This window comes from Charadrius vociferus, unplaced genomic scaffold (genome assembly GCF_000708025.1).
Source record: "Charadrius vociferus isolate BGI_N301 unplaced genomic scaffold, ASM70802v2 scaffold239, whole genome shotgun sequence".
Lineage (NCBI taxonomy): Eukaryota > Metazoa > Chordata > Aves > Charadriiformes > Charadriidae > Charadrius > Charadrius vociferus.
The window spans coordinates 346,641-374,592 of record NW_009649928.1 but is presented as its reverse complement, the minus strand read 5'-3'; the positions used below and the strand labels follow the sequence as shown (position 1 = coordinate 374,592).

Here is a 27,952-nt window from a genome sequence, read left to right as displayed (position 1 = left end):
GATAAACCTTCCTTTTTTTCCATCCAAAAGATTTAGGTAGTGTATTTTCAAACATGAAACTCTATCCGTTCTTCATCCCATCCTTCGTTCCACCCCCAATAAGGAAGGGGAAAAGTAGGTGAAGTGTCCGATGCAATTTTATCATTTTAGTGTTTCTCATTGCTTATATTATATGTACTAGAAATCACTGATACCTATTTGTTTTATTTTGACTAGAGAGCTTAATTTATCCCAGGTTCTACTACTGAAGCAAACAAAAATAAGGAGTGCAAAGTCATGATGCAATTAAGTAGGAAGAAGTAAGCAAAAAAGTCAAGCAAGAAATTAAAAAGTAAAGTTAAAAAATTCAGTGCAATAGGCCAGCTTTGCTGCATGCTGAAGGCAGACATTCTCTTTCTGGCACATTTCTCAGGCGTGTTTTATGTCACCTTTAGCTTTTATAATACATTTTGGTAATAAAGCAACTAATGTAATGATTTGTAATTGATATGAAATACAGTTATTTGCACTAAATTTTGTTCAGATATCACTAGTTCTGATTCTCGCTATGGCAACCTATAGCAATGAAGGTTACAATAAGTGGGTATTGCCCAGCTTATTACAAGCTTAAATAGTTTTTATTAAACATGATAAGAAAACCAAAGAACGATTCCGTTTTCAATTTGCTAAAACTCAGAGTCAGATAAGAAATTAAGAAAATTCTGTTGGAATTTTGAATCTTAAATCATCTTCATTCCATAATTTTCCTCTGGAATTTCTCACTAGCTATGAGAGCAGGGAACTCAGTGCGTTTGTTGCCTTGGCATCGCTCCGTTACTGTCACCGAGTGTAGCCATCTGGTGCTGTCTTTTCAAGGTTGGGTTATCCTGTAATTTGTACATTCTCTCTCTCTCACAATTAGCATACCATCCATATTATGTGAAGGAAATAGTGAAAAACAATTGCTTATATAAATATCGTAGGAAAAAACCCAGTCATCTTAAAAGAAATTAGGTCTCATGAACAGAAAGGAAATGCTAAGTTGTCTCTCTTACACTGAAAGCTTTTTATTGAGACTCTACTGTAGTCTTCGGAAGTGTAATTACATTTCTTCATGATACAAGATTTTGTACCCATGTTAAAAATAAACAAAAAACCAAAACCTTCCATTGAAGCATGTATCTGCCTGGGTCAATTTGTAATTAAAATAGAGATAATTTTTTAATTTGTAAATATAGTCATGTCAACATAGTAGCTTGTCCAAAAAAAAAAAAAAATAGAAAGCCTATGTTATCTTCTAAAAAGTTCTAATGAGCTCAGCTAAATGTCATTTGCCTGCTTTTTACAGACAGAGAAACTGAGTCAGAGAGGAAAAAAACCACCTTGCCAAAACGCCCAGGATCATAGTTTAGAAATTCTTAGCTCCCAGTCAGATTCGGCCACTCTCCAATGACTCTTCAACTTCACACTAGATATATTCTAGGTTTTACGTTATATTGGCTATGGGTTATGCAGAAGACTTGACTTGCCATTAAATATTTAAATAGTGCAATAGTGCTGGGCTAATATTCTGTTGAGCCATTAGAATGGTCTTTGACTCAGGGACTGAATGTGTTGACTGCATAGGAGATCATACAATTTGTACAGTTCATAGAATTTAATTGGATTTTATCGCTATTCAAAGATGCTATATTATGTTTATAAAGGCAGATGGTTCTACTAAATGAGCTCTCTCCCCCAAAGTGTTAACCAAACATTTCTTTAAATACAAACAGTTAAGGCTAGTCCATTATATGGAGTTCAAAAGATCTTCAGTACGTTTTTTGGCCTATATTAGTAATAAAAAAGGGCTTTTTCTGCAATATTCTATTCTTTATGGGATTTTTACATTTTTGCATGTCAAAGAATGTGTGTCTTACGTTTGTACCTTCACCTACTTTTTTTTTAAGAGGATGTCTTAATTCATTCTTCATGTCGTGCTCATGTCCAATTTAGTTCACAGAATTCTTTTTTTATCAGGCTGGTATCCTTTTAATTGTGTAGGCACACGGCTGAGTGCTTTATACCTCTTTCTATGATAGACATTTTCTTTTAGTTCATTGCCTGAAAATATTTCACTTGTTTCAACTAGCCAGAATTTATTGCCGAGTCAGAATATAGTAAGAAAAATTACACATTGGAGTTTACAAAATCAATTATTCAGCAATTTTGTGGATGATGTTACATCCCAAACGAGAATCAAAGAAGCCTTGGGCATGTGAGTAGCTCTAAATTTACCTCCTGTTCCTCCTCTGCAGATTTTATGCAAATATCAGTATGGCGATGGCTTTTTCAAGGGTGATGTGAAGAACAAGGGAGATATCCATTAAAAATGCACTAAAATTAATGTCATGTGATACCACTTTAAAAACCATAGGCTGTGCAAAATACTCAAACAACAACAACAAAAAGAAATCATAGTGTAGACAAATTCTTGCGTGGCCAAAACCATTAGCTCTGTATCGGGTGATTTTTAACATCAAATACATTTGAAATAAGTTAGGGTTCTCTATCCTGCATCCGTGCAAGCTTGTAAGTGGGGAAATGAGATTGCTGCGTCATACAGTTGCTAAAGATTTTTTAATTTAAGAGTGTGTTTCTGTCCTAGGAAAAGGGCTGAGGAAAGGTGTCGCTTGTACCTGTCGTTGCTTTTACTTAGCGCTTGCCTCCTTTCAGCCAATTTGTAAAACTGCCCCCCTCAGCCCTTCAGTGTTTCATGGAAAACACCCACGTATGTGTTGTTCTTGATGCTAATTTACTTTTTCTATTAATTTTGACTTCAATGTCTGTTCAAGGCTCTTGACTGCTTTTGCCTCAGATTTGTCAGGAGATTTCAGGAAGGAGACCCAAACTGTGCCTAACTTGAATGATAACGTTAAAGCCCGCTTGCAGCTGGTGGGTTCCGTTTGTCACGGTGGTTGTGCGCGACGAGCCTGCCCCGTCAGCTCCTGCTGCCGCGGGTGCTTGCCTTGTCAGTGCGACTGTTCACCTGAGCCGTTACGTTTGTCAGCGTCCGCGTGCTGGTTACATTAGAGGTCTACATCTCTTTCAGGGCATCATGAACAGTTATAAAAAATTATTTTGTTTACCTTCTGCGTAAATCTTAATAGCACGATGTACAGTGTACTTGTTGGTAATTGAGTTTTCATCTAATTTCTGTGCATTTTTCCCCTTTACGTGAAGACCTTACCTGTTTGGAGCAGGATGTTTTTCCATAAAAGCTCCATGGTGAGTTCCCAGTTCAAACCCGGCATGCCTGTAATTCATTTGCTGTCCTCACTGAAAATAACTCTGTGCTTAGATTTTTTAATTTTGGATTAATTTTTTTTTAATTTGTTTACTTGCATGGCTGATCCATAGGTGGAAGCACTGCATAATTTCACTTTTAAACTATGGATGTGTGTTCACCATCAAGCATTGTCAAAAAAATGCGTTCCCTTTTTTTTTGTCTTTTTTTACCTTTGAGACAGCATTTAATTTTGAAGTAGCAGAGAAGCTGAAAAAATAAATTATTTCCCAGTGGGCAAAAGTTACTGCAGTATCTTTCTAAAACAATCCTCTTTTTTTTTTCAGTATAGTTTCCTTTACTATTGTAGCACTAAGTTGCTTACAGACAGAAAACGTCAATGATGACCTCTCGAAAATAAGCCAGATTAGCAGTGAGTAGACAGTAAAGTACTGCAGTAAGAGACATGAAGCAACTAAAATGGGCACTGCAAGAAAAAAAAGAAGTGTATCACATTTAAGAAGCAAAATAAACCACAGTTCTGTTAAAGTCAGGATATTGGATATACTAGGGGGGGTTGGCTTTAATATGTAAAATTGCAGCATATTACAAAAGTACAGACAGAAGAAAAAACAAGTTTTACCGAGTTTCCCTGTGTTGGAGCTTGGTTGAGTTTTCACACGCTGCTGCCTATCCTCCAGTCACCTTTTGGTAATGAGGTGGGGGTTAGGTGGTTGAAATTTTAGGTACCGAGACTGGAAGAAGTTTAAATAACTCACAAGTTAGAAAGTTTAGAAACTTTCGGCAAGGAGGGGTTTTATTTTGGGGGGGGTGCGTGGTGGTCTGTGTTGGTTTTTTTAGTTTAGCTAAGGATACTTCTTAGCTATGTCTGTCAGTACCTGTTAGAATATTAGTATGTGGCTCTTGGTTCTACTACTAGAAGTTTGTTCCACGTAATCACCCCCTTGTGCCTCTGTCAAAATGCTGTCTTCAGCAGAAAGAACTTCTGAAGAGCTTCGTTAGGATACAGGGCTCTTAACGGAATGGCAGAGGACAGCTGATGAGGGATACGGGAGCAATACCAAAGACAGGACAGCGGAGCACTACGTGTGACGCTAAAGGAAAGGTGACGTTGCCTTGTTCCTAGAGAACTGCTGGTGAATGAAGTAGTCTTCCTGAGAACCATTTCTACATGTAGTTTACGGAGCACCTAAGTAGTTTGTCTGATGGTGATCTAAGAACTGCAGAGGCTCTGGAGGAAGAGTTTTGAAAGTGGATTGTCTTAGCAAATGGATGTTTCGGTCACCCCCTGCATGAAGCAGCAGAGACGCTTGTCAGCCAGAAATGATTTTAGATTGAGGCAAGATTAAAAGGCCTAGATTAAAGAGGGGAATATATGAAATAGACTCAAAAATTGTTGCCTGTCTTTCACAAGACTCTTTTGTGGTTTGTTTAATGCCAGTGCTAGCTCAGAAATATGGTCTTTACTAGCCTACAGAGAAATTAGGATAAAAAACATGCTTTGGGTGGGGGAAGAAATCATGTTGTTTCCATTAAGGTCTTAATGAGACCTAAAATTATGTAAACAAAATGAATGGAGATTTGACAGCTTACTGCCTGGCGAATAAAGGAGCCTACCATTGCTTTTCTTGCTTTTTCTTGCTTTATTCATGATTTGACAACTGGAAACATGTCTTTCTTTTCTTGTTTTAGGCACAATGATAAATTAATTAAAATTTATGCATTTTGAGACAGATACGCTTTTTCAGTGATTTTATGTGTAATTGCAAATTTCATGCAGTATTTTTCTCCTGATACTTTTGTTGCTGCTTATGTAGTCTAGATAAAACTTTTACATTCAGAAATCAGATAGGTTTCTATTTCAGTAGGTTTAGCTGTGGAGTTGTGGATAAGTGCTTCTGTTTTTATGAATCTGATGTATTTGAAGCCTGTTCGTTAGGAATGTAAAACCAATGTGATTCTCAGTCTTTGCAGACTCTTACTATTTGATTGATAATATTTAAATTTTAAAGCCGTTCCTTCATATCATATATACGCAATTTATTTATTCTTTTTAAGGCACATCCTGTGTTTGACTGTGAACATAAAGACAAATACAAGAGCCATCAGTATTTTATGAGACATAAAGCTCTTTGAGGAACACTCCATCGCTGTACTGCGTAGCCTCTGGTTTTCATAGTTGCTTATGATTTTAAAAATATTTTAAGTATTAATGCTTATTAATTCTTTCTTAAATAAAGTAGAAAAATAAATAATGATAAAAAATGTAAACTAGTTAAAATATTGTCATTAGTTATGATTTTTATAAAGAGCTAACACAGTACATGTCCAGAGATTATGGCAGAGTTTGATTCATTAGAAAAGTCAACTTTCTAACGACAAAGGTGGTAGCACTGAATTGTTCCAGTAACGCTTAATCTTTTCTTATTGCGTTGTCAACATGAAAGAATTTGCATGCTGTTGTTGAGTCTCTTCATTTCTTTTTAAGATCTGAGAAAGCGATGGCTTAATTTTCTTTAGTTTGCTCTCATTGCTTTTTGTGCCATTTCAGTAGAAAATAGTCATGTATGTTTTTCATTGGACATGTGTACATCTGCATCTTAGTGCTTCTGTGTTTAAAATGCAAATAATTGTCCAGAATTATGTTAGAGAAGTTAATTATTATCAACAACACAGATTTCCCCAAATATCGTGGTATTTAGCTGGAGTTTGGGATTAACTTTACTTTAGTGGGTGAGTCATTAACTTCAGCTGGGGTAGGTGAATGTCAGCCCTGGGTAACTGAAACGACAGGAACATGGTCTTCAGCTGAGGCACAGCTCTTACTAAATTTATAGCAGAACAAGAACTGTGTCACTGAAAGGGGGTTTATTACTATTGTACTCCTGCTGTAGGTTTCTGCACAGATACAACTGGGATGAAAATACTGCTATGTCTCATTGAATTCTTGGTGTAGTTACACAGTTGGGTAGACCCAGACAGGAAAAAACACACTGCCTTTTTATCCTCCTGATGTCTTAAATACGTCTTGTGTCTAATGTGGAAGATGGAAATTACTAGGGTGGATGTTTGGGTCCCCTTAGCTTCACTTTCTTGTTTTTAGTGTTGATCTCCAACAGCCTGCGCTTCTGCCTTCATTGCGACCCTTTTCAGTAAAAATGTGGTGCAATCTTCTGAAAGTTAGTATATTGTGAGGATTCTTTTAAATTACATGTTTTTAAAAGTGAGGCCAAGTGTGCCTTAATTTCAGTTCTTGGAATAATTTATGAAGTGCTGACAGGCTAAGAGCAAGTAAAGAGCAGGAGTTCAGAGCAGAAACAAGTCATTCACCACCTACCTTCAACATTATTGTTTTGCTATCGTTTATAAAGCTGAGAGGGTGTTTGCATCTACATAATAATGAGGATTTATAGTTTCCAAGTTGTTAAAATATCAAAATGACACGAAAATATATTTTTCTAATGGCATTACTGTTACTGAAAATAACTGGGCTTTTGAGGTTTCATGAAGGGAAGAAATTTGAGTTGGAATGTATTGATGAAAACTCAGGGATCGAGTACAGTGGTGGTAAAGTGAAAGATTCCTTAGTTACAATAGTTTTCAGAATAGACTTGTTGACATCGCATCAGTTTTTTCAGAAATATGTCTAAACCAATATGATGCGCTAGTCATTTTTCTTTGTTTGTCTTTATTTTTTAGCAGGACTAAGTTTGACCACATGAGTAATCGCGTTTTACAAGGTCCACTCTTTCTGTCTACAAAACATCATTCTTGAAGGGAAAATGTTTTGGTGCTGAAACCAACACCTAAATGCACGCCTTGAAAGATGCACATCTTAAAGACATGATGTAAATAGAACATAGCTCAGAACATTTCCACTAGGTTGTTTATAACTGTATTTGATTGAGCATAGGTCTCGGGACTAAGACTGCAGAGAATCCTGCAGAAATGTGTTTTTAGAGAACCTGATTCCCTCTGCTTAAAGGCTTGGAGAAATTGAAGTCAATTATGTCTCTGTAGAACTTTACTCCAGCTTGTAGTTGAGGAGAGCATTTGCTCCCATTTTTTCCATTTTAAATTATTTTAATAACCTTAGATTGTGTTGAGTAAAAATTCAGAATATTAAGAGTATTAGGACAGTGTAGAAAGACCTGTCATTGTAGTTTGCTTTGTATTGCTCGATGGGTAACGCTGTCCTTCTGAACAATCGTGTTCTATATTAAAAGCAATCATTTATTGATTGAAGTATAGATCAGTAAATAAAAAGACTAATTAGAGTACAGACTTATATTTTCATTTCTGAAGGAATATTAGTGCATGCATATTTGGAAGGTGTGAGCTAAAAATAGTTATCGATACACAGTTTGTTACAGAACTGGTTAAAAATACTGGTTTTGTGACGGATGACTATTTCAAAGTGAAAGAAATCTTTTCTGATTTTTTTCTGAGCAGCTGATACTTGATATGTTAATATCATTTTAAATATTCTAATATAGATTGTGCCACTGCAAGCAAGGTAATATATTTATACTCAGGAACTTTTTGGAACACAGATTTCTGACCCAGTAATCTGTAGCTGTAGTTTTAACAGTTGGATATTAAGTGCTTTGTGGTGGTTCAATATCAGTTACTGACTGTAAATTGCAATTGCTCTTTCGGGACATTCTAGCCTGTCCTGCATGTATGGGGGCTTCAGGACCGAATCAAGTCCATGAAAAGTTTGTCTGAATCTTTCCATCGACTCTGGGCAGTGTGATAAAATTCCTTTGGAAAGGGTTTTTTTTGTTTGTTTGTTTTTTGGTGTTTTTTTTTTCATCTTCCAAATGAGACATATGACCGTAGGCTTGCCATGGGTGTCATTTGTGGCAGGCAGCTTAACCTTTCTGTGCTTCAGTGAGTCCGTCTGTAAAACCGGCGGAGTAATACTGCACAAGGTGTTGGGAAGCTCCAGTATACTTTCTGTAAATCCCTTTCCGAAACCTGGCTGAAAATACAGCGGGAGTGCAAGCAGTTAGTCTTTTCTCCCATTTTCATAAATGACCTCATTTCCGGTATGCTACACGAAAAGTATTTGTTGCTTTAGGTGAGTTCGAGTTGGTGGCAATTTTAAATGTTTCGAGTTGTATGACAGTAATGATGGAGGCTATATGTCTTTGACCATATGCCATGTTTTCCACATGTCCCTTACTACAGCTAGTTGTTGGAAGGAAATGAAGTGAGATCAGTGTGAGTTTTGCCGTTTATTTCAGTGAGATCAGGACTGAGCTGTCTCGGTAGACATAGCTCTTTGGAGAGGTGCAGCCTCTGCAGCCAGGTGCAGGCGTTTTAGAGAAGCCCGGCTTGTAGAATAATTTTGGTTTAACTTGCTTTTGTTATGTTATTTTTACATCATGTTGAGCCATAATCTGTTCTTGCTTTAATATCCCTATTGGTTCTGTTAAACTACTTCACCTGTATACAAGTAATTTGTCATTAGCAAAAAAAAAGAGTAGTATGAATTAAGTGCCATTATAATTATGCATAGTGTTTGAACTGCTTTCTGCTGTTTTAAAATATTTTTCTGCTGCTTCATTCCATCATAATACTTGCAATAATTTGTTTACACATACATATATGCACATACGCTCTTCTCAGAATTGAAGGTCATTACTTAAAAATGACCGAGTTAATGTGATGGTGTAATCATAGGCTGGTGTAGTGTGGAACAAGAAACGAATAGAAGAAAAAGAGGGTTGAGGGAGAGGTAGCAAGAGAAGGGAGCAGTGAAATCGAGTAGAGAGAAATATAAAATAATCCAATTAAAAAGACTGGAAAAAAGGGAACGTGGAGAAGGCGGAATCCTGCGTGAACTTCTCAGACAGCTTTTCTCTTGAGGAAAGGGTGAATTCCTGCTTTAATGAACTGAGGAAACGGGCAATGCTCTGACAATAGTTTTGCCTTTATGCAAAGCATAATGGTACATATCTTCAGATTCCTGTAAGGAGGAGCACTAAATGATGTTTCAATAAAGCATAATCATAAACCACTGTATCTGCTACATGCACATGGTGGTGTTTCAGAGGAGAATGTATCTGAATCTCTTTTTACATGATACTGATTTGTTTTAACACGTAGCTCGTGAGTGTATGCATTGTTTTCCTCTCCTTGTATCCTCCGCATGTCGTTCCCTCTTACCCTTTTGCCCGTGTCACATATATCCTAGTGGGTTCAATGGCATTGGGACTGTGCTGAGTAACAACTGATCAGCAAAGTTAACATTATTTGTAAGTTTCTTTTGAAAATGCAAGAAAATACCAACCACCTAGAATGACTGACCCAGAATCTGTATTTTCATTCCCAAAGGACTTATGATTATAAATGTTTGTATTCACTTTGGAAGTTGTTTCTACTGAATGCAAATATTCAATATTGGGTCTTTTAAACAGTCCAACTAATTCTCCATTATGAGCCAGTGCTGTTCTTCAAGTTAATGAGTTCAGTGATCGAGGGGAATTTGGGACCTATTATCGAGGAGCACTAAGCATCTATAAATCCTGCTGAATCTTATGGGAACTGCAGATACTCACCACTTCTGAATTAATATCTTAGAATGACTATTAAGCAAGGGACATCTTAATTTTTGAGAATTAACTTTCATAATTTTCTTTTGTTCTTTCTTTAAGCAAATCCAAACCAGCTCCACAGATTTCACCCAGTAAGTCTGTGGGAGGAGAGTTTTGTGTTGCTGCAGTCTTTGGATCGTCGAGGTCATGGTTTGCTAACAATCCTGGTCTGAAAAGAGAAAAAGGTTGGTATATTACAAAAACAGGATTTGCATTTAAATTTAAATTCTCTATTTTATTTTCTCATTTTGTAATAACTTCTGAGCAGATGGTGCTTATCTGTAGATTTTGTTCCTTAAACTCAGTGACAATGGAGACTTTTGGGAACATGGTTTGGATGCTTTTGGTAAATAGGACAATTTACAAGAAGCTTTAATTAGTGAAATAAATCATTGATCTTTTATTATGATATAATGACAGAAAAAAAAACTTTGATAGCTCAATCCAAAGGTACTTTCTGAAGTGTCACCGAAAAAGCTGTGAGGTAAAGGTGTGAGATACCTTTGCTAAAGCAAATGTCCAGATGTGTTTGGCAGTGTGTAACGTGTGTACCTGAACACACCTTGGTGGGAAACTCTATTCCACCTTCTCTTATGTGAGGTATGCCTATCTTTTTGAAACAAGGGGAAAATTGTGTGCTTTGTACAATTTTCTTTTTGTCTCTCCAGCCCTTTCACTTCTAATTCACATTTTTGACTGCAAGCATATAAAGGCAAGAGACTTAGAAGAATTATAGTCTGCTATTTCTGTAAGCTTTTTTTTTCTGTTTCTGCTGTGCTATTGCAATAAGTTTTTCTTTCTTCTTACAAACAGATCAATCGAAACAGTTTGTAGTGGAGTCACTGTATATTATCAGTTGTTACGGTAGCCTGGTGGAGCACGTATTGGAACCACGTCCGCTCAGCACTGCTCCGAAGATTAGTGATGACACACCTTTGGAAATGATGACATGCCCAAGAGCCAGCTGGACTTTGGTTAGGTAGCTCATTCCTTTTACTCCTTCCTCTTTTTGTCCAGAAAATGATGGTGAGCTTTTCTTTTTTGGAAGGGGTGAATGAACTGTGTGATTTTTCACCCATATTTTTATCTTAAAACTTATCTTTAAGACTGTCAGTGTTTTCCATTGAAAGAGAGGACTCCGGATAGCAAATCTGTGCCTTTTCATCTAGTTCTGTTAGCGCTCACGTGTCTGAGTGGGAGCTAACCATTTAAATACTTCTATAGGCATGGGGCTACGTGGAGATGTTAACGGATCAATAGAGATCCTTATCAATTAGTGATTATAAACGATCAGATCGTAAATTAGCTTTTTATATAAGGACTAGAAACAATTATTTTAATAGTGTTAAAGTACAGAATTTTGCCATGAGACACGAGTGAGATTTCCACATTGCAGAGAATTAGGCGAGTTATCCTGTAAGTAGCTGAAGGTAGCATTTCTTAAGACAGTTGGAGAAATTATTCCTGACATGTGGAAGAAAGTAAACAAAAATTGATGAGAAAGTGTTGTCAGTGCTTTTGACGTTTTAAAATATTTTTCTATCGATTTTTCTTGTCTCCTATATTCCTTAGTGCTGCTTATGGCTGGACTAGATTGATCAATACTTGATTTACCAAGCTATTTAGGAATGGCCCACCCTAATTAAAATTACAACACAGACTTCTAGACCATTATTGTTGAAATGAGTAGGTTGTAATGGAATTGAAAATTCTAATTGGATCAATAGTCCATAACTTTACACAGGTTTATTTTCACAGTTTGTAAATGCTCAATGACTTTACAGTATCGAAGCAATGCTAGTTAACAGAACAAAAAAGTTCCCCAGTTTCTGTTGTGTATTTATATAACGTCAGCATGACATACAATGGTCCTAAACGAATTTACCAACTTAATCTAAACCGCCTTCATCGTTTTTTTGCGCAATACATGCTGGAGTCAACAAACAAGTATTGTCTTTGCCTCACAATCTGTGCGATTTGGTCCTGCTGCTCAACTGCCTGTGGTGTATTGCAGTGTTTGAACAAGCTAATTTAAATAATTACAAACATTTTGTGAGCTTGTATAGATAATTACATGTGATGACAGAAACACTGATTTACATTCTCTGTATTAGCTTAAATATTAATAGTCTTGTGTTTTACCTCAGAACTCCTCAGTGGAATGAACTCCAACCACCATTTAATGCAAACCATCCACTGCTCCTGGCTGCAGACGCCGTACAGTACTACCAGTATCTTCTTGCTGGCTGTAAGTAGCTGCCAACTTTTTGTCTTGTCTTCTGTGCGTGTTTTAAGCTGAGTGTGACTTTCTGAGTTGTTTTTTCAACCTACATTTATTTCAGTACACGTTCTGCCCCAGAATAGGGCTTCACGTAACCAGCTATATTAGTAATGGTGGAGAAGTGAACGTAGTTTCTTTTTGATAGGAATCAAAGTTGTGGGGCTGTCATACAGCTCACAGAATGTGAGCGCTTGGCAGGCCTTGCAACTGTGACCCACTAGATCCCCTAAAGTCTTCAGGGTTTCTTCACTTCATTTCTTCTCATGCTTTTAGCCGTTTCCTCTCGTGAATTCAATACTCAGTGACGAGTGAGTGCATCTGCATTTTCCCTCTCCCCTGGAACTCCTGATTGCTGGGCTACTTCCAGCCAGAGTCTCAGACAGCTGCTTCCCTCGGGAGCCTTGGCATCGCTTCCAGGGGCGGCTGCCCCCCTGCCTCATCCTGTGTCTTATCCAGCCACGTCGTTTGCAGGGAGCCAGTATGCATGGCATTGCATATTCAGTAGCATTTCTATATCTATATCGATAGTTATATGGTATATGTATATTATATATATATAAACCCATTTGTTTTATATTGGTTTTATAGATAAATGAGTATTTATATCTTTTTTATTTTGTCAATTCAAAAACCAGAAGAATATTAACAGTGAGTAGCAAGTCTCTCTATTTTTATCTAGGGTGTAGTCAAGATCAAAGCGATATAACAGTCAAAGGTTCCCAAGGGAACAACTCTTGGCATATGTAACAGTACTCATGGAGGAGCTGGACCCTCTGCACAGTTGTCAGAGCAGCTAACGCCAGCATGTTATGCAGCACAGGCATTTTAAAATGCAGAAAGTGGACATCTGGGCCAAAAGGTGGTATGTCTGGATGTGACCGGTAAAAGCGACATTGGCACCACATTAGATCCATTGTTTCTACCTGTCCGTCTGTTGCACGTGCCCAGAGCTCAAAATGTGGGAACCTGCAAGGTTAGGGTCTTCCTTTTCCCATCCTGCATAGAAAAAGGAAGAAAACTCAAAAGGTGGAAAAGAATTTGAAAGAGTAATTAATAGGGCACAACACTGTGTTAGATGTGCCTTTTGGCTAGAATTTTTTGCTAGATTCCTGCATTATTTTACTTTCACTTATAGGTATATGAGTTCTGCTTTGAGATAAAAGGTCGTTGCAAGGATGTATTTTGGTTGTATAATATTTTACTATAGAAACACAGATCATTGTTTTCAAATGAATATGTCTAGAACTAGGTGTGCAAGCCTAGACTTAAATTTTCATATAACTGTTTTGAAGCCTTGAGTACAATCAGGTCAACAAATATATTTGTAATTTGTATCAATGCCTTTGATAGACACTATTAACTATGGAGCATAGGTGTAATTTCATATTGGGGTTTAAGGTAACTGCTGCCACATAGTCTGCTTATGTTGCCGATAATTCATTTTGATATTTATGGTTTTATCCATTGCTTATGCACCTGTCAGTGATGATGACATTAAATAACTTTTATGATAAGGAGGTAAAAAAGGGAAACAGGCTCATTCACAGAAACTGCAGTGTTTCGGTAAGTCATGTTTAGCTAGACATGTTTGCAAGGCAAAACATAATCTGTTTCCTGCCACCAAGGAGGTGGATTTAAGATCCTTTTCCAGCACTTTTCCTTTAATATGTATCATCTTGGCCTGTTAGTAGTTAAAATATCTGCGTAAGACAAAGCATTAGGATAAGAGGATACTGTCCGTTGCTGTGTGCATCTTGGCCTGTTAGTAGTTAAAATATCTGTGTAAGACAAAGTATTGTTTGTTAGGGCTGTCCAGCCTATTGCTTTGCAGAATTATTAACCTATCAAAAGTAGCGTCTTCAGGGAAAACAGCATTACTGAGTAGTCTTGAAATACTCTCCAAAGCTAGCTTTAATCCACAAACACTACCTGTGTTTGTGAGTCCTTGCAGCTTGCCTGTTTGGGCCGGATTTCTTCCCCCGTCTCTCCCTCTGCAAATTCTCTGCTGTCGTTCTAGATGTCTTTATCATCCGTATTGGTTTCAGCTATTTCCCCTGCACAGTATCAAGCGTGTAAATATATAAAATACAATATGTAGTGTGCAGTTATTGCAGTGTGGGTCCAAGAGCACAGAAGGCTGTCTGGAGAATTTTGGACAATTTGTAAAAGTAGTTTGTCTGCTTTTTAGTTTCTGTTGAAATGAAAAGCAATGTATTGCATAGACACGGTCTGAACAAAAGCCCTTCTGTGAGCATCAGTGCTTATATACACAGATCACATTTATCCCACATACTGAAATCGGGGATGGATGTGGTTCACTCTGTGTATTTCATTAACAGCTCAAATACTATGCAATTCAAATGTTTTTCTATGGGAAACTTTTTAAAGGAAGAAGAATGAGTGGTAGCTAAATTCCAACAAAATAATGAATTTGTATTATTTGAATTACAGTGAAGAATTTTAATTCAGGTTTTAATTCACATAATACAAATTTATTACGGGTGTGGAATGTAAAGAAAAATAGAATGATAAAAAAGAAAGACAAGGAATCCAGACAACATAGTAAAAATGGCATTAACGGAGAAATTTGCGTGTATCTGATCTTCTTTCAAGTTTTATTTGTCTTCTGGATTTATTCTATCTGAGGCTACTCAGTGAAGTTTCTGAAAAAATGGAGTCAAACCAGGATTCCCACAAAAGCGTCCAAGATACCTGTTAGCTTTCCCCCTGTTAAATACATGCTAAAACGAAGTTATCTGGCTCTGCTTACCTGCAGTAATGTAATGGGTTGACATTAGCTGAAGCCTGTGGTTTGATGTGCTATCGCTTCCGTCAGTAAGTTTAATTGCCAGCAAATGGCTAAATAGGGGTTTAGGGTGAATGTTACATCTGTCTGCCACGTTAGTGGTAAGAGGAGTTCTGGCGCCGTTTCAGGGTCACTATTTGTATCTGTCTATCAGAGGTAGAATACAGCAGTTTCTCTCAGTTTCTGTATAGCATTTCTGCCAATTGTTTGGCTCCATTAAGTGTGCAGGGGAAATAAAAGCCTGAATGACCAAGTCACAAGGGGGTATGGATAGACCCTTTCTTTGTCCACACTCAGAACATTGCATTAGGTCTCATTATCCATTTATAATAAGTGACCTTTGCCCCCTGGGTCACTGAAAAATACTCAGTGTGCTTTTTAGCACAGAGTACCTCTGTCAGCAGACGGACACAACAATGAAACGTCTGGCGGTCTGGTTGGAGGGCTATACTGTGCGGGTTTTCATAAATATGCAGTTTGATGCCAAAACACGGGACCAAAATCTTCCTTAGTCTCTGAAAAGTATAAAGTAGGCCAGTGAGTTCTTGTGATAAAAAGAGAATAGTCTAAAAATACTGCATTTAGTTACTTACGCATAGTTCCGCTTTTAATATTTTTAAAGGATGTTGGGTATATTCACAGCTAATAAGGAAGTAACAAGGAACCATTGTTTGAAGAAATATTTTGTACAACAAGTGTCCAAGACCTTTATCCCAAGGGTATTTGTAAGTGGATTAGCACAGCTGTTTCATTGCTTTGAGGTCATCTGTGACATCTGCTGCCGAAACCTGGACCAGAGTGTGCAGTTCGTATCTACCTGAGCGCTGTATCACGGCCGTGGCTGGTGCAGAGAGGTGAGGCAGTGGGTAGCGAGAGATTCGGACCTTTCTGTAAATTCATGGCTTGAAAGTGAACTTGCATGTTAAATTCCACCACCTGCTGTCCTGCAGGAAGTGTCGGTGTCCTGCTCCTAACTGGTTCAGGCTTTTTGCAATTGGTCAGAGTAAAAACAGCCAGTCCTGAGAATCTTGTCACCTTCTGGCAGAGCAGATTTCAGTCTTACTTTTGTTTTCATGAGAACTCAGGCTGCAAAGCTGTGTTACAGTCCTCAGGCCGTCAGTGCTGGCTGTTAGCTGCTAGATGTTTCTCTCTTCCCCTTCTCAGGTTTAACACGTAATATTTTACCTTGTTTGTGTCTCCAGTATTCCCTCTATTTGCCTGTGTTCTGAGCAATTTCTAAATCCAATCGCAATAGAGGAAGGAGATGTGGTTGCATTTTATTCTTTGTAGATGATTTTCCTGTAAGGTAAATACCATCCCCTGCTATAGGCAGACTGCCATAGTGGACCTGACAGTGGAAGGAGAGTTGTGCGGGGCACTGCATACGCAGGAGGGCTTCTTGTGTCCACAAGAACTTGCAGTGTAAAGGACTTGGCTTTCTTCAGAGAATCGCCAAGATTCATCTTTATGTATTCTTTCAATACTACTTGCTTCCTGCTATTTAGTACTCAGGAATTAACATGCTTCTGGTGGTATAAACTCTTGAGGCATGCTGTGAAGACGTGCTTTTCGTGTCCGTGGCAATCAGCTGTTTGTGTTCAGGTCATTTTCTACGGAATACTCTTCTCTCTCTTACCATATTACCATAACCCAAAGTCTTACATCCGTGTTTCCTTTGTCTGACCTCTGTACCTTCCATTTTCGCGTGTTTGAATTCATACAGACGTGCGCGTGGTAGATAATGGAATTGCAGTGAAAAGAGGCAACATGGCATAACAGCAGAACGGCTTACATCCTCATTCCATACTGCTTGTTTCCTTGCTGCCTTACTCCTCTTTGAATTTACTTTTTCGTTGCGTTGGAGGAATGGACTGTAGTTGAGATATCTGAAATGTGGACCATCAACACATTAATGAAAAAAACCTTGAAATCAGACCAAAAATGGTCCAGAAAAGGTATTGAATCAAAATACATATGATTTCTCTCCTCTGGCTCTGGAAAGGGCACCTTCACATTCCAGGCAAGAGTTTTGGCTCATCAGGACCAATTTTATGGAGACGACCTGCAGTTGTCAGAAGCGGGCCAATGACAAGAATTAATATATTAACTGGTATGCAGTACTCTTTGACAAATTGCTTACTAAATACATCAAAATTGATTGGATGTTCTGTGTTTAAATTGACAAATGACTGCATTAGGGGAAGGAGGGAAATCCATTAATTACAGCTGCCCTCAACCATAGGAAATGTAATCGTATAAATATAGATTTTGTTAAAACAAAAGTCTCTACTTTACTACAGTGTTGCTGGTAAGTGTACTTGCACCACTTCGCTATGAAACCTCCAATAGGAGGTTTTGAAGACAGATCTTTGCAATTGGCTTTTAAATAATCAAAGACCATTTCTGTTGTGTTAAAAGGAATGATGCAGGGTTTCTTTATCCCACTCTGACCGCTTCTGGAAATTGTTTCTCTCTCAGAAAAATGGACACGTAGCCGAGACTTCTGCTGTCTCATTAATTGTTTATTCTAAATGCAATGTAATGCATATTCCACCATGGTAGGTTTCAAACCAGTACTCTGTATACTCGTACTTTGTTCCTGTACTGGTCTCCAAGTAATACTTGCAGGGCTGTTACTTATTTCTGACTAAGAATTTGCACTTCAGTTAGGCCTGAAGATATAATCAGTTTTATAGACTTCGTTAAGGGATTCTTGAAAAGATTAAGGTCTGCATTTATAGCTGCCTTTGACTTTTGGCTGTTACAACAGATTTTCATTTCTGGACCAACCACTGTACATACCTTGCGTTTTACTGAAAATGGCTTTCATTAGAAGTCAAACTTAGTAACTATTCATTGTCTCCAAAGGGAGGGGGTTAGCCTTTCCCCACTGTTTGTTTGGGCTAAATGATAACACAATTTATACAGTTAATCTCTGTAACTCTGACATCATCTTTGCACTTCCTGCTCCCTCTAATGAAAGCTACGCACCCTCAGCAAGACTGTTGTCTCTAAGCAACCTTGTGGTTCTTTATGGCCTATTTTATATTCCTTTCATACATTCCATTGATGGAAATAAAAATTCCATACGTAGAGCTGGTGAATACTGTGCAGTGGAAAGCAGGACTGAGAGTAAGAGTGGAGAGTGTATTAAATAACTGGGTGAATATGTGCTGTGAAGACAGATACGATGAAAACCAAGGTACGATATACGTAATCATAGCCGAACTGCTGCCTTGCGAGTTACGCCGAGCAGACGTAGTGAGGAATCTGGTTGTGCTGGTCTGCGAGCCTTTTTCTCTGCGCAGCAGAGCGTCATGGTGGTCTGGTAATAGGCTAATGAACTGGGACTGATAATTGTATTGAGTGTTCTACCACTTCTCGGCTTTCTACCTCTGTTTTTCTTCTTGCAGCCTGTTGTGTGTGCATATTTACTAGTGTATTCTTTCTCTCTCACTAACATGTAAGAATGTATGTTACGGTACGTACCCCACGATACGCATAACCGTAGTGTGTGTGTACACAGCGTGTTCTGCGAGGCCAGAGCTGTGTCTTGCTATGGGTATGTTCAATGTCTATCACAACGGAGCTCGATTTCAAATAATAAAACTGATCAAAACCAGAGCCCGTCCTGTAACAACAATTACACTATCGTGTAGTTACGAGGTGTTCAAAGCCTTTTTTGCTCTGTTTCCGTGACATCTCTGCATGGCCACGGTCAGACGCGGGTTTGGAGTGGTTTGAGCACAGTTGGCGCTCTCAGCTGCCTGTTGCTGTGTCTCTGCTGGGTTTTACTGGTTCTGCAGCAGCACTGGCAGCACTTCAGAGCGAAGGTGGCCAGTTTAACATAATCCGCCGATGAAGGCTATCTAAACAAAGCTCTCTGACCTTGCCCTGAAGTGGGTGAAGCCCACTTGAGTTTGTATGAGCTGCCGTGCTGTGAAGCCTGGAGAGGAGCTGGAGCAAGCCATGGTGACATTTTAAACTGCTGTCGTTTTTACGTACTGATCATATGAACGTGTCCTAAACTACTGGCCTTTCAGATCTACCTGTGCACCACAGATGAGGGCCGTTCCACAAAATTGTGTCGATTGAGTGTTACGGGCTTAAAAACGTAGCAACGGACACGCCATTCGTGAAAAGTCGGAGTGCCGGAGCCGGGGTTTGCAGAGCTAGGGCCGGTCTGCAGGAAGGCACACGGAGGAGGCGGCTTCATCTCTGCTGAACGGATGCAAAACCAGCCCTTCGGTAGATTGAGAGAGACCCTGGTCACAAGAGGGGTTTCATTTTGATGATTCTGCTGGGTTTTCCCCCCTGTTCTCAGCAAGAGTGTTGCAGCTAACCCTTTGTTAGTTGTTAGCACGATACACTTAAAGATGGAAAACTGTGTCGTGTTGTTATTTTGGTATTTTGTGTACAACCAGCACACAGCTGAGATTTCATGTCCTTACTTGGGTACATACGGTTAACTTTATTACCCAGATGGGAATTTTTTTTCATATTTTCTAGATTCTCCGTTTGCCATTATTTTTCTTTCTACTTGAAATTGCCTTTAGCTAGTGTATCGTTTTCATGAAATTCTACCTTGTTATTGCCATATAATAAAAGAATGCAACATACGTTTTAAGAGAACTTCCTGGGTCTCCACATCAGTAGTTTCAAAGGAGTTGTGCAAATGTCCTTTAAAAATCCAGATCCTTGGGGAATAATTTATAATTCCTAGAAATTTTGAGGAGGACTTCTTTATACAGAAAAACAAATTTTGGAATTTCAGAGAATTAATCCTTAAATGTTTATCTTGACTCAGCTATTCTCTCCAAATATTACATGAAAATATGAGAGTGTGTGTATGAAAATATATATATATGAAAATATAAGTGATACAGATTAAATATATTGCAGAAGAATTTGGGCATTATAATAAATATTTCATATTTGGAATTTTTTACTATGTTTGAAACTGCAGCAAATCATACATATATATTATAAATACATAAATAAATATTTTATGACCACAGTTAAAAAATTTCAAGTGAAACTGATTCCAATCATGCATTTCTCTTACAAAATTGTTACATGTACTTGAGGTTTGCTGGCAGTAGCCACAAACAGTGAAAATGGAATTTTCAGGTTTGCTTCTTACACTTGGAGGCATAACAGATTGCAAGCTAATCTGGATCACCTTCCTGGTCCAGAAAAGATGTTTCTAATGAAATTGGAGTTCATGGTCTTTTTTAAGAGAAAACTAAGTTTCCCTAAAACTGTAACCTGCACTTCCTGCTCCCTACAGGAAACAGGATTAAGTGGTAAAGGGAAGCAAATTTAATTTCTGCCTGAGCATAGGACTGATTGGGGTAAATAGGAACAGGGCAGATGTCATTTCATAAAAGTGCTGCATCATTGCGTGTGAGCAATGGAGTAAATCATGCTACATTCTTCAGCTGTAATTGGTGTTCGTGAAATAATATAGATGAGGTGGATGAAAAAAATTAACTCCGTGAGGTGCGCTGGATGCTGCCAATGTATGTTAAGTTTTTGATGCGTATATACACCTGGGCATGTGCACGGCTTCATCAGATTACTGAGTACTTGCCCATCTTAATCCATATTTTATAAACTAAATGCTGGAAACAGCACTGCATATAGGAATTAAAATACTTTCAGATGTGTACAAACAACAATAATGAACAAGGGCACATGCTGAAACAGTTCTTTACTATTCTTACATGGTCATCTGGAACTTCTTAGAGAGGGGTCCATCAACACGAAGGGGTCAGTTTTCAAAGCAGTGTACAGGGATTTAGCCGCGCGACTCCTATTGACGTTAATGGGAGTCAAACGGGTAAATCCCCACGCACCGCTTTGAAAATTTACTACTAAGCCTCTTGACTTCTCACTACATACTTTGATTGTAACAGTAATCCATGGTTAACATAATTTTCCCGACAATAATGTCAAACATACTTTTGAAGTCAGTGAATTATAGAAATAGTTACCTCTTCCATAATTCTTTAAAGATGGCCATCAGATGGATTTCACCATAGGTTCGTGCAGTTGAAATTATTCTTTAACTCAGGAAAGAATATATATGTTATCCTTTGGTACAGAACCCATAGTCTGCTCACAGTCTGAGCATTTCAAGTGTTGAACAGCCGTAAGATGTTCTGTACTGTGAGTAATATCAGGTTCTAGCTCTGCCCAGCTTTAAACATTCCTTTTACTTGACTGGTTTCCTATGAGAGCTTTAGAGAAAGAAGCTGGAGTTAAATACAGGGAACATTTCCCCGTCTTGCGATGCAACCAGAAGCGGTGGTGAAGGCTTTTCCTTTTAGGGGCAGAAAAAACCCCAACAAAAAAAGACAGGTTGTTGACTATCAAACTGGTGCAAAGGAAGGAGCAAGCAATGCAGTCGTCAAAGCTGGGGAAAACCTGAGGAGAATTCATATCCTGATTACAAACCCACCTATTGCTTGAAGATTAAAGTGCTGATACAGAGAATGGATGGTCTATAAAGCACCCAATAAATTGTGAGCAATATACAAATAATGAATGAATAAATAGATAAGTCAATTGGTGGTGTGAAATAACCGTTAGGCCGGCTAAGCTCCTGGTGTACAGGGAGGCTAGCTAAACTCCTGGTTTACAGGGGGGGGTTTAGCTTAATTTTATGATGTTCATGCATACAGGAATCTCAGAAAGTCCTGACAGGAAAAAATGAGTGGGGAGAAGTTTTGGGTGAAAGAGGATATTTTAATTTGCATGGCATGGCCCTGCAGAAGTTTACAAGCTGAAAAAAGCATTAAAACCAGAACTTTGTTCAGTAACATTTAGCCACAAGTGAAAATACATAGAGCATCTCACCAAACTACAAACAGTTTATTTTAAACGTGGCTGTAAGCGTTCTGTCTAAAATGAAAACCTGGTCTTCACGTCATTGTCAAGCTTGAGGAGAGGTAGAGCCAGCAGGCACAGAGCGCTGTGCTGTAAGAGACGTTTGGGAGCACGCATGCCGTAAAACTCGCTAAGCAGTTGATGGACTTGGAACTACAGAGAAAACCTGCCTGTGGGATACCGAAACCAACCTCTGACGGAAGTGAGATCATGTCTATAAGATGGAAAAAAGGTGAACCTGTTGAATTTGAAGTGACTGCACGTAGACCTAAACCAGAACTGTCACATTCTACTTGTCAGGGGTAACACGATGTAACTAATGAGGCAGTACTTCCAGAAGTGGCATGAAGTAAATCATTCAAATTGTGAAGCTTAATTTTAGGAGAAGTACTCCTGAAGCTTGTTGACAAGCATGTGATTACCTCTGGTCTCTAAACCACCTATCATCATTTTAGATATAACTTAGGAACCACAGGAAAAGCATCAAAATCAGATGCTAGTGTGTGATTTGTATGAAACCAAGGGATAGTATTTTTTATTCTGCGTTCCCGTTTGCCGTGGACATCACTAGAGACTGCATGTGGACACAGGATAGACTTCAGAGTCAATGAATTAGTTAAGAGTACCTTGTTTCTGTTTCTACTAAATTTTAGAATCTTATTTCAAATAATAAATGTTGTGTATTCGGTTGAAATACAGGAAAGCTCTCTGGGTGTCTGCGGGCATGTGTATGGCAGGCAGCACAGAACAATTAGCCTTTATAGTCTGCAAATGCCTTTGTTTGCTCTTAATTTGGATAAACATATATCCCTTAGAGAAGAACACATTGGGAATTTCATATATAACTCTCAATTAAATTGAATTGTGTAAAGCTTATTTATATAAATGAGAAAATTAAAACCTTTTGATTCCAGAAGTACACAGAACTAAGTAAAACTAATGATTTATTGTTCACAAATTAAAACCATAAGTGCGCACACTACAATTGAGCTGTAGTGTTTCTTTGTTCCAACACTTGTGTGCTGCTGAAAGATGACAATTTATAATCTCCGAATGAATAAAGATTTGTCTTGGGTCTAGGTATTTATTGTATAATTAGCCCATCTATGAACGGAACCACTGTTTGTTAATTCCAATATTCGTCAAGCATGTGTATTTGCCTGGGTCTTGCTCACGTGTCAGGAGCGTCTATGCAAATTATGCGAGGCTAATAGAAATTGTTTGTTTTCTTTATTTGTCACTATTATGGCAAAGTTTCAAAACAATGGTGGGGTTTTTTTCGTACTTAATCATTGAACTGCGTGAATCAGGTCCTGGAGTTCCCGGGGAATATCAGCTCAGCTGTATTTCAGCCTTTGTTTTGGCTTGTGTTGAAACTCTTGTCTCCACAGGCACTTCTGTGCAGTTTTCCTGGCGCTAACAATCATCACACAAACGACTAAATTGGTAATGTGTTCTTTTTCAGACCCTGGCCTTTAATAGTCTTTCTTCAGTATAGTAGTAACATTCATCCTTTAACTGCAGAGAAGGGAATCTGTAAACTTTCAAAATTTACCTTCGATTATGGGTAAGCACCTGCACCTTTGATTTTGAGGGTAGAAAATGAGATGACAGTGTTCAAGTCATGAAAGAAGAGGAAGAACAACAGTTTTCACTGAGATTCTGGTTTTCCTTAGTTAAATGTGGAGTGTTCGGTAGAGCTAGTCAGGATGGAGGGACAGGACTATATTCCAGATTTAGAGCTGATGCAGATCACTTTTCACTTAAAGGAGGACAAAAGGTCCTACTATTATTTTCAAGCAGCTCAAAGATGAGCTCAAAGATGTTTTTTGCCCCTTGCCAAATATGTATGACAAGGCTCTAGTTTTTGCTGTAGGTAGGACTCCAGTTTATAAAAGGTGACCTTGAATGCTTGCTTAGGGATTTCTTTGCATTTATAAGCGGACTTTAGAAAATCATGCCATTACACTGAATAAACAGAAATTGTATGTTCTAATTCTCACTTTAGATTTTTAATAAACACTCATTTTCTGGGTACTTTTTCACTCCATGGGTCATTGTACAAATTTCTGCATGTTTGTGTATGTCAATATTAAACAAACTCAGTTGCATTCTGCTATTTGATATATGTTTGTTCCAGATGTTGGCGCAAGAATAGCAAAAAGTTAAAAATTGGCATAGCTCAGACACAAAGCATTGAATTCACTATTTTAGGAAGGTACAAAACACCTGCAATTGCCAGTAAAATATCTCTGCGCAATGAGGGCTTGCTCGTTCCTTGTCTACCTGTGTCCCATTTGTGACTTCTCCCCAATGAAAGAGAAGTTACAGGAGTGCAAGAAAAACCACTACTTGCTACAAAGTGTTTGAAGAATTTGAATTTTATCATTTGCCATCCTGCATAAGAGTGAAATTCTTTGGCAATAGAAAAAACTCTGTGTTCTAGCGTAAGGCTGGCTTCGCTGATGTGGAAGAGGCTGCCTAATTTCCGGCGTGAATTCAGATTTTCAAAGAATTAAGCTGAAAGATAAAAGATTACTTTCAAGCTCAAATTCCTGGAAATGTCCCTCCGGGCTTAAATTAATCTCATCTTGGAACTTGATACCGATGCAAGAGGTGTGTGACCCAGAAATAAAGAAAAGCATTGGCTTAAAATTTTTAAAATGTATTTGTTCCTATAACTTCAAGGCCATTTTTAACTTGAAAAAAATGACTGTATGTATATCTGTAATAAACAGTACAGCGATGGCAAATCTCCAGCCAGGATCGCTTGTCTTATAAGGTCACATCTCCCAACCCCGCGCATGCTCCCGCGGAGGGCGGTGGGAGTAGAGCTGGCTTTGCTGGTGCTGAGGCTGGGACCGTCCTTACGGGATCCTGCTATCAAAACCAGACTCTCTTTAAATGCCTGCTTTTGTGATAGGTGTGGTACATAAATGCTATTTTATTAAATAGCAAAATAAATTACTGAGGTTTGACCTCGGCGAAGGCTTTATCACTGTTGCCCTGCCGGTGAACTCGAAGGCAGAGCTTTTCCATGGAATTCAGCGTGTCGTCACTTTTCGGTAGAAAGAGTTAATGCTGCGCTCTGAAGCTGCGCCGAAACGTGTGTTATTGCAAGACCTATGCAAAGGCCTCTCCTCAGGAAGAGGCGATACAGCGTAGGACCAAAACTGTTCTTAAATTTGAATTTCTTTTTCACTCTAAAGCCGTCTTGAATCTCCAGAAAAACGCAGGAGTATTACGCAAGGGAGAAATACAGCGACAAAGCGGGGTGGATGCGGCTCCCTGGGCTAGTGTTTTTGCAGCTAGTCGCTGCCTGGCAGCTTCCCTACCCTGCACAGCTCTGGTAGTTGCCCCTGGGATAGCAGGAACAAAAAAAAATTCAGAACAGTCCATAAAGTTCCCATTGGTTTGAAAGCAAAACCATCTGCTGGAGTCATGAACAGTTTGTTAGCAGAGTTCAATCGGAGGAGAGCCTGCAGTTGATCAGCTGTGCCCTCAGAAACAGGCGTTACTGCAGTCGCTGGGATTTATTGTAGGGGAGTCAGGAGATATGGGGAAGATTAGGGGAACAGCAAAACGTGTCAAAATAATGGTTTTGTTTCATTGGTTTCAAATATGAACATTGCCAATAAGGGAGAAGTGTGGGCACTATGGTTTCGTATTCAGATATTTACTGTGATTTTTTGTCAGCTGTTTGTAATCCAGAAAGGTATTTTGTTAATACGAGTTTGGTACGGGCTGGCCAGAGACATCCGTGTGTCATGGAATTAGATCTGTCGCTGTTGTAATGAAGCAGATGAATGTAGTTTCTGTCTTACCTTGAAAACCGATGGGCGCACAATGCTGAGATAACGTCCGCGGTTGCTGAGGTGTGTATGTACACACACGTGCAGGCACACGGTGTATTGGTTTCAGTGAAGATGGCAGACGCACGGTGTCTCGCAGGGAAAACTTGACACTTTCTAAGAATCTGTCCTCATGTATATAGCACTTTAAATAATTCTTTAATAAGTTAGGGCCTGAACTGAATTTGGTATATTGCGGGTTTTGGAATAAGGACACGCTGTGATACAGAGGTGTTAGGAATGGCTCTGGAGCTGAGACTGGGCTCGGATACCCACTTATACAAACAGGAGGAAAATCCCTTTATTTCATATAGTGTATGGATTTATGAAAACCCTGTGCTGCTTATATTCTAGAGGCGCCATTCTGTATTTATGGTTACAATTGTGTCTGCTTTGCCATTATAAACTATTACTAGGGGTTTACTACATGGCTGTAAAAATTTGTAGTGGATGGAAACTTGACACATAAAGGTCAACCCTGTAATAATATAATTTTAAAAAATCAATTTTAAAAACTTGGAGTTATTTTTCGATTATGTGAATATAAAAATACTGGTTCTAATTTTAGGATTGTCTGGTATCTTAACACTGTAGCATAAAACTCTTGTTTTACCAAAGTGAAAATACCATTGTTACATTCGCTTCTTTTAATTTGCTTTTGTGGTGTCTGCTCTTCCCTCGAAGTGTGGGTATGGTTTCTCGGTATTGAAGCCAGGCCTCCAGCGGGTCCCTGACAGTAAGCAGGTACAAGAAAATAAAAAATGCCACCTGCCTGGGGTGCATTTTGCTTTCCCTAAACTCTTCCACTTTCTCAAGTGTGAAGTTTCAGTTAGACCAAGGTAATGCTACTGCTGCAGAAAATGAAGTAGCCAGACTGTAGCTTTGCTAACACAGTTAAGTGACTCAAGAACTAGGAATCATGAAATATTAATCTTTACAACAAAGAGTCTAGGATTCTCTCTCCCTTTTGTGGTAGCATTTGAACACTACATTGTGATTTTTCCCCAAAGTTGTATGTATATTTGGTAATTGTTTTAGAAGTGGGTTTGGGTATCGTGCAGTCTGCAGAGCTGAAGAACTTGCATTTTCTGTTGCAGTGAGTAGAAGACAAATAAGAGTAGTGAACAGAGGAACAAAATTAACGTACTTTTCTGTGTGAATTGAGGTTATTTGTTTGCACAGTCTTCTGAAAAACAGTAGAGACTTAAGCATTTAAGCAGATACGGTAATGTAAGATTTTCAGTGCTGTCAGGAAGAGGTTTGCTGATGAGCACTGTGGACAGATCTGATGTTGAGTCAAACCAAAAATTTAGCCAGCCTTGGATCTCTGATTGCAGAATTTCTGGTATTTTACAGTCCAATGAAATAATCTCAGTATTTAGTCTTTGTAGCCAACTAAGCATCAAACTCTGCTTTGTTGTGGATTCTTAATACATTGTTACTACTATAATGAAAAGGTGACACTAAGATGATAATGCAGCACTTCCCATTAAATTGCAAAAAAGTCACGTCCTAAAAATCAAGTTGTTTGTGAAGCCAGCTTTAAATTAACTACATGAATGTCAAAATGAGAGCAATAATTCAGTCCATGAAGTCTTGGAAGTAGTCTGTGTTTGAAGTCAGTCCATGTCCCAGTGGCTCAGGATAGCTTTGTCAGTTGAAAAGGTTGTAGAACAGGCTTGCGTCATTGACAGTGGCATTTCTTGGTGTTAAATTCCTCAAGGCAGATGGTTGTCCTATGTATTGAGCTCTTCTGTATGGTCATTAATTACTTAAGGTTAAAAGAAGAGCCAATTGGGTTACCATAGTGGCTGTATGTATGCATTCAAGTCAAAGAACAGAAATCTTTTCATCACTTCTGATGTCAATATCTGAGCTCTTTCTGTGCGCCAACATATTGTCACAGGTTTAAGAAAAAAATATGCATTGCTGTAGCAATAACTTCCTGAAAAAGCTTTTTAAAAAAGCATTTAACGATTAATGTGATTTTTCAATTTTTTGTTTTTTTCAGTGGTTCCACCAGGGAGCCCTGGACCGATCACTCGCCACGAGTCATACGACAGCTTAGCGTCTGACCACAGCGGGCAAGAGGATGAAGAGTGGCTTTCACAGGTATGCTTTTTGGGGGAGTTCCAGTTCAGGAGGGAAACAGTAATAGTATCTGCTGGAAGTAAAATTTGCAACTTTCCTCAAAATGGAAAGTGAGCTTCCAGTAGGCCGTGAGCATCGCTGTGTATAAAACTGGCTTCACTCCTG

At 38.6% G+C, this 27,952-nt stretch overlaps 1 protein-coding gene across 2 annotated transcripts in view; it reads left to right on the top strand.

Annotated features, from left to right (window-relative positions):
- BCAS3 (breast carcinoma amplified sequence 3) overlaps positions 1-27,952 on the top strand; it is a 370,742-nt gene that overhangs the window by 141,229 nt on the left and 201,561 nt on the right. The window contains exons 16-20 of one of the 2 annotated variants that reach the window (XM_009891169.1): positions 3,202-3,246; positions 9,928-10,052; positions 10,681-10,846; positions 12,015-12,115; positions 27,708-27,808. In XM_009891169.1, coding sequence (XP_009889471.1) covers positions 3,202-3,246; positions 9,928-10,052; positions 10,681-10,846; positions 12,015-12,115; positions 27,708-27,808 — 538 coding nt within the window. The remainder of the gene's footprint in view (positions 1-3,201; positions 3,247-9,927; positions 10,053-10,680; positions 10,847-12,014; positions 12,116-27,707; positions 27,809-27,952) is intronic. The other variant, XM_009891170.1, reaches the window with a different exon arrangement.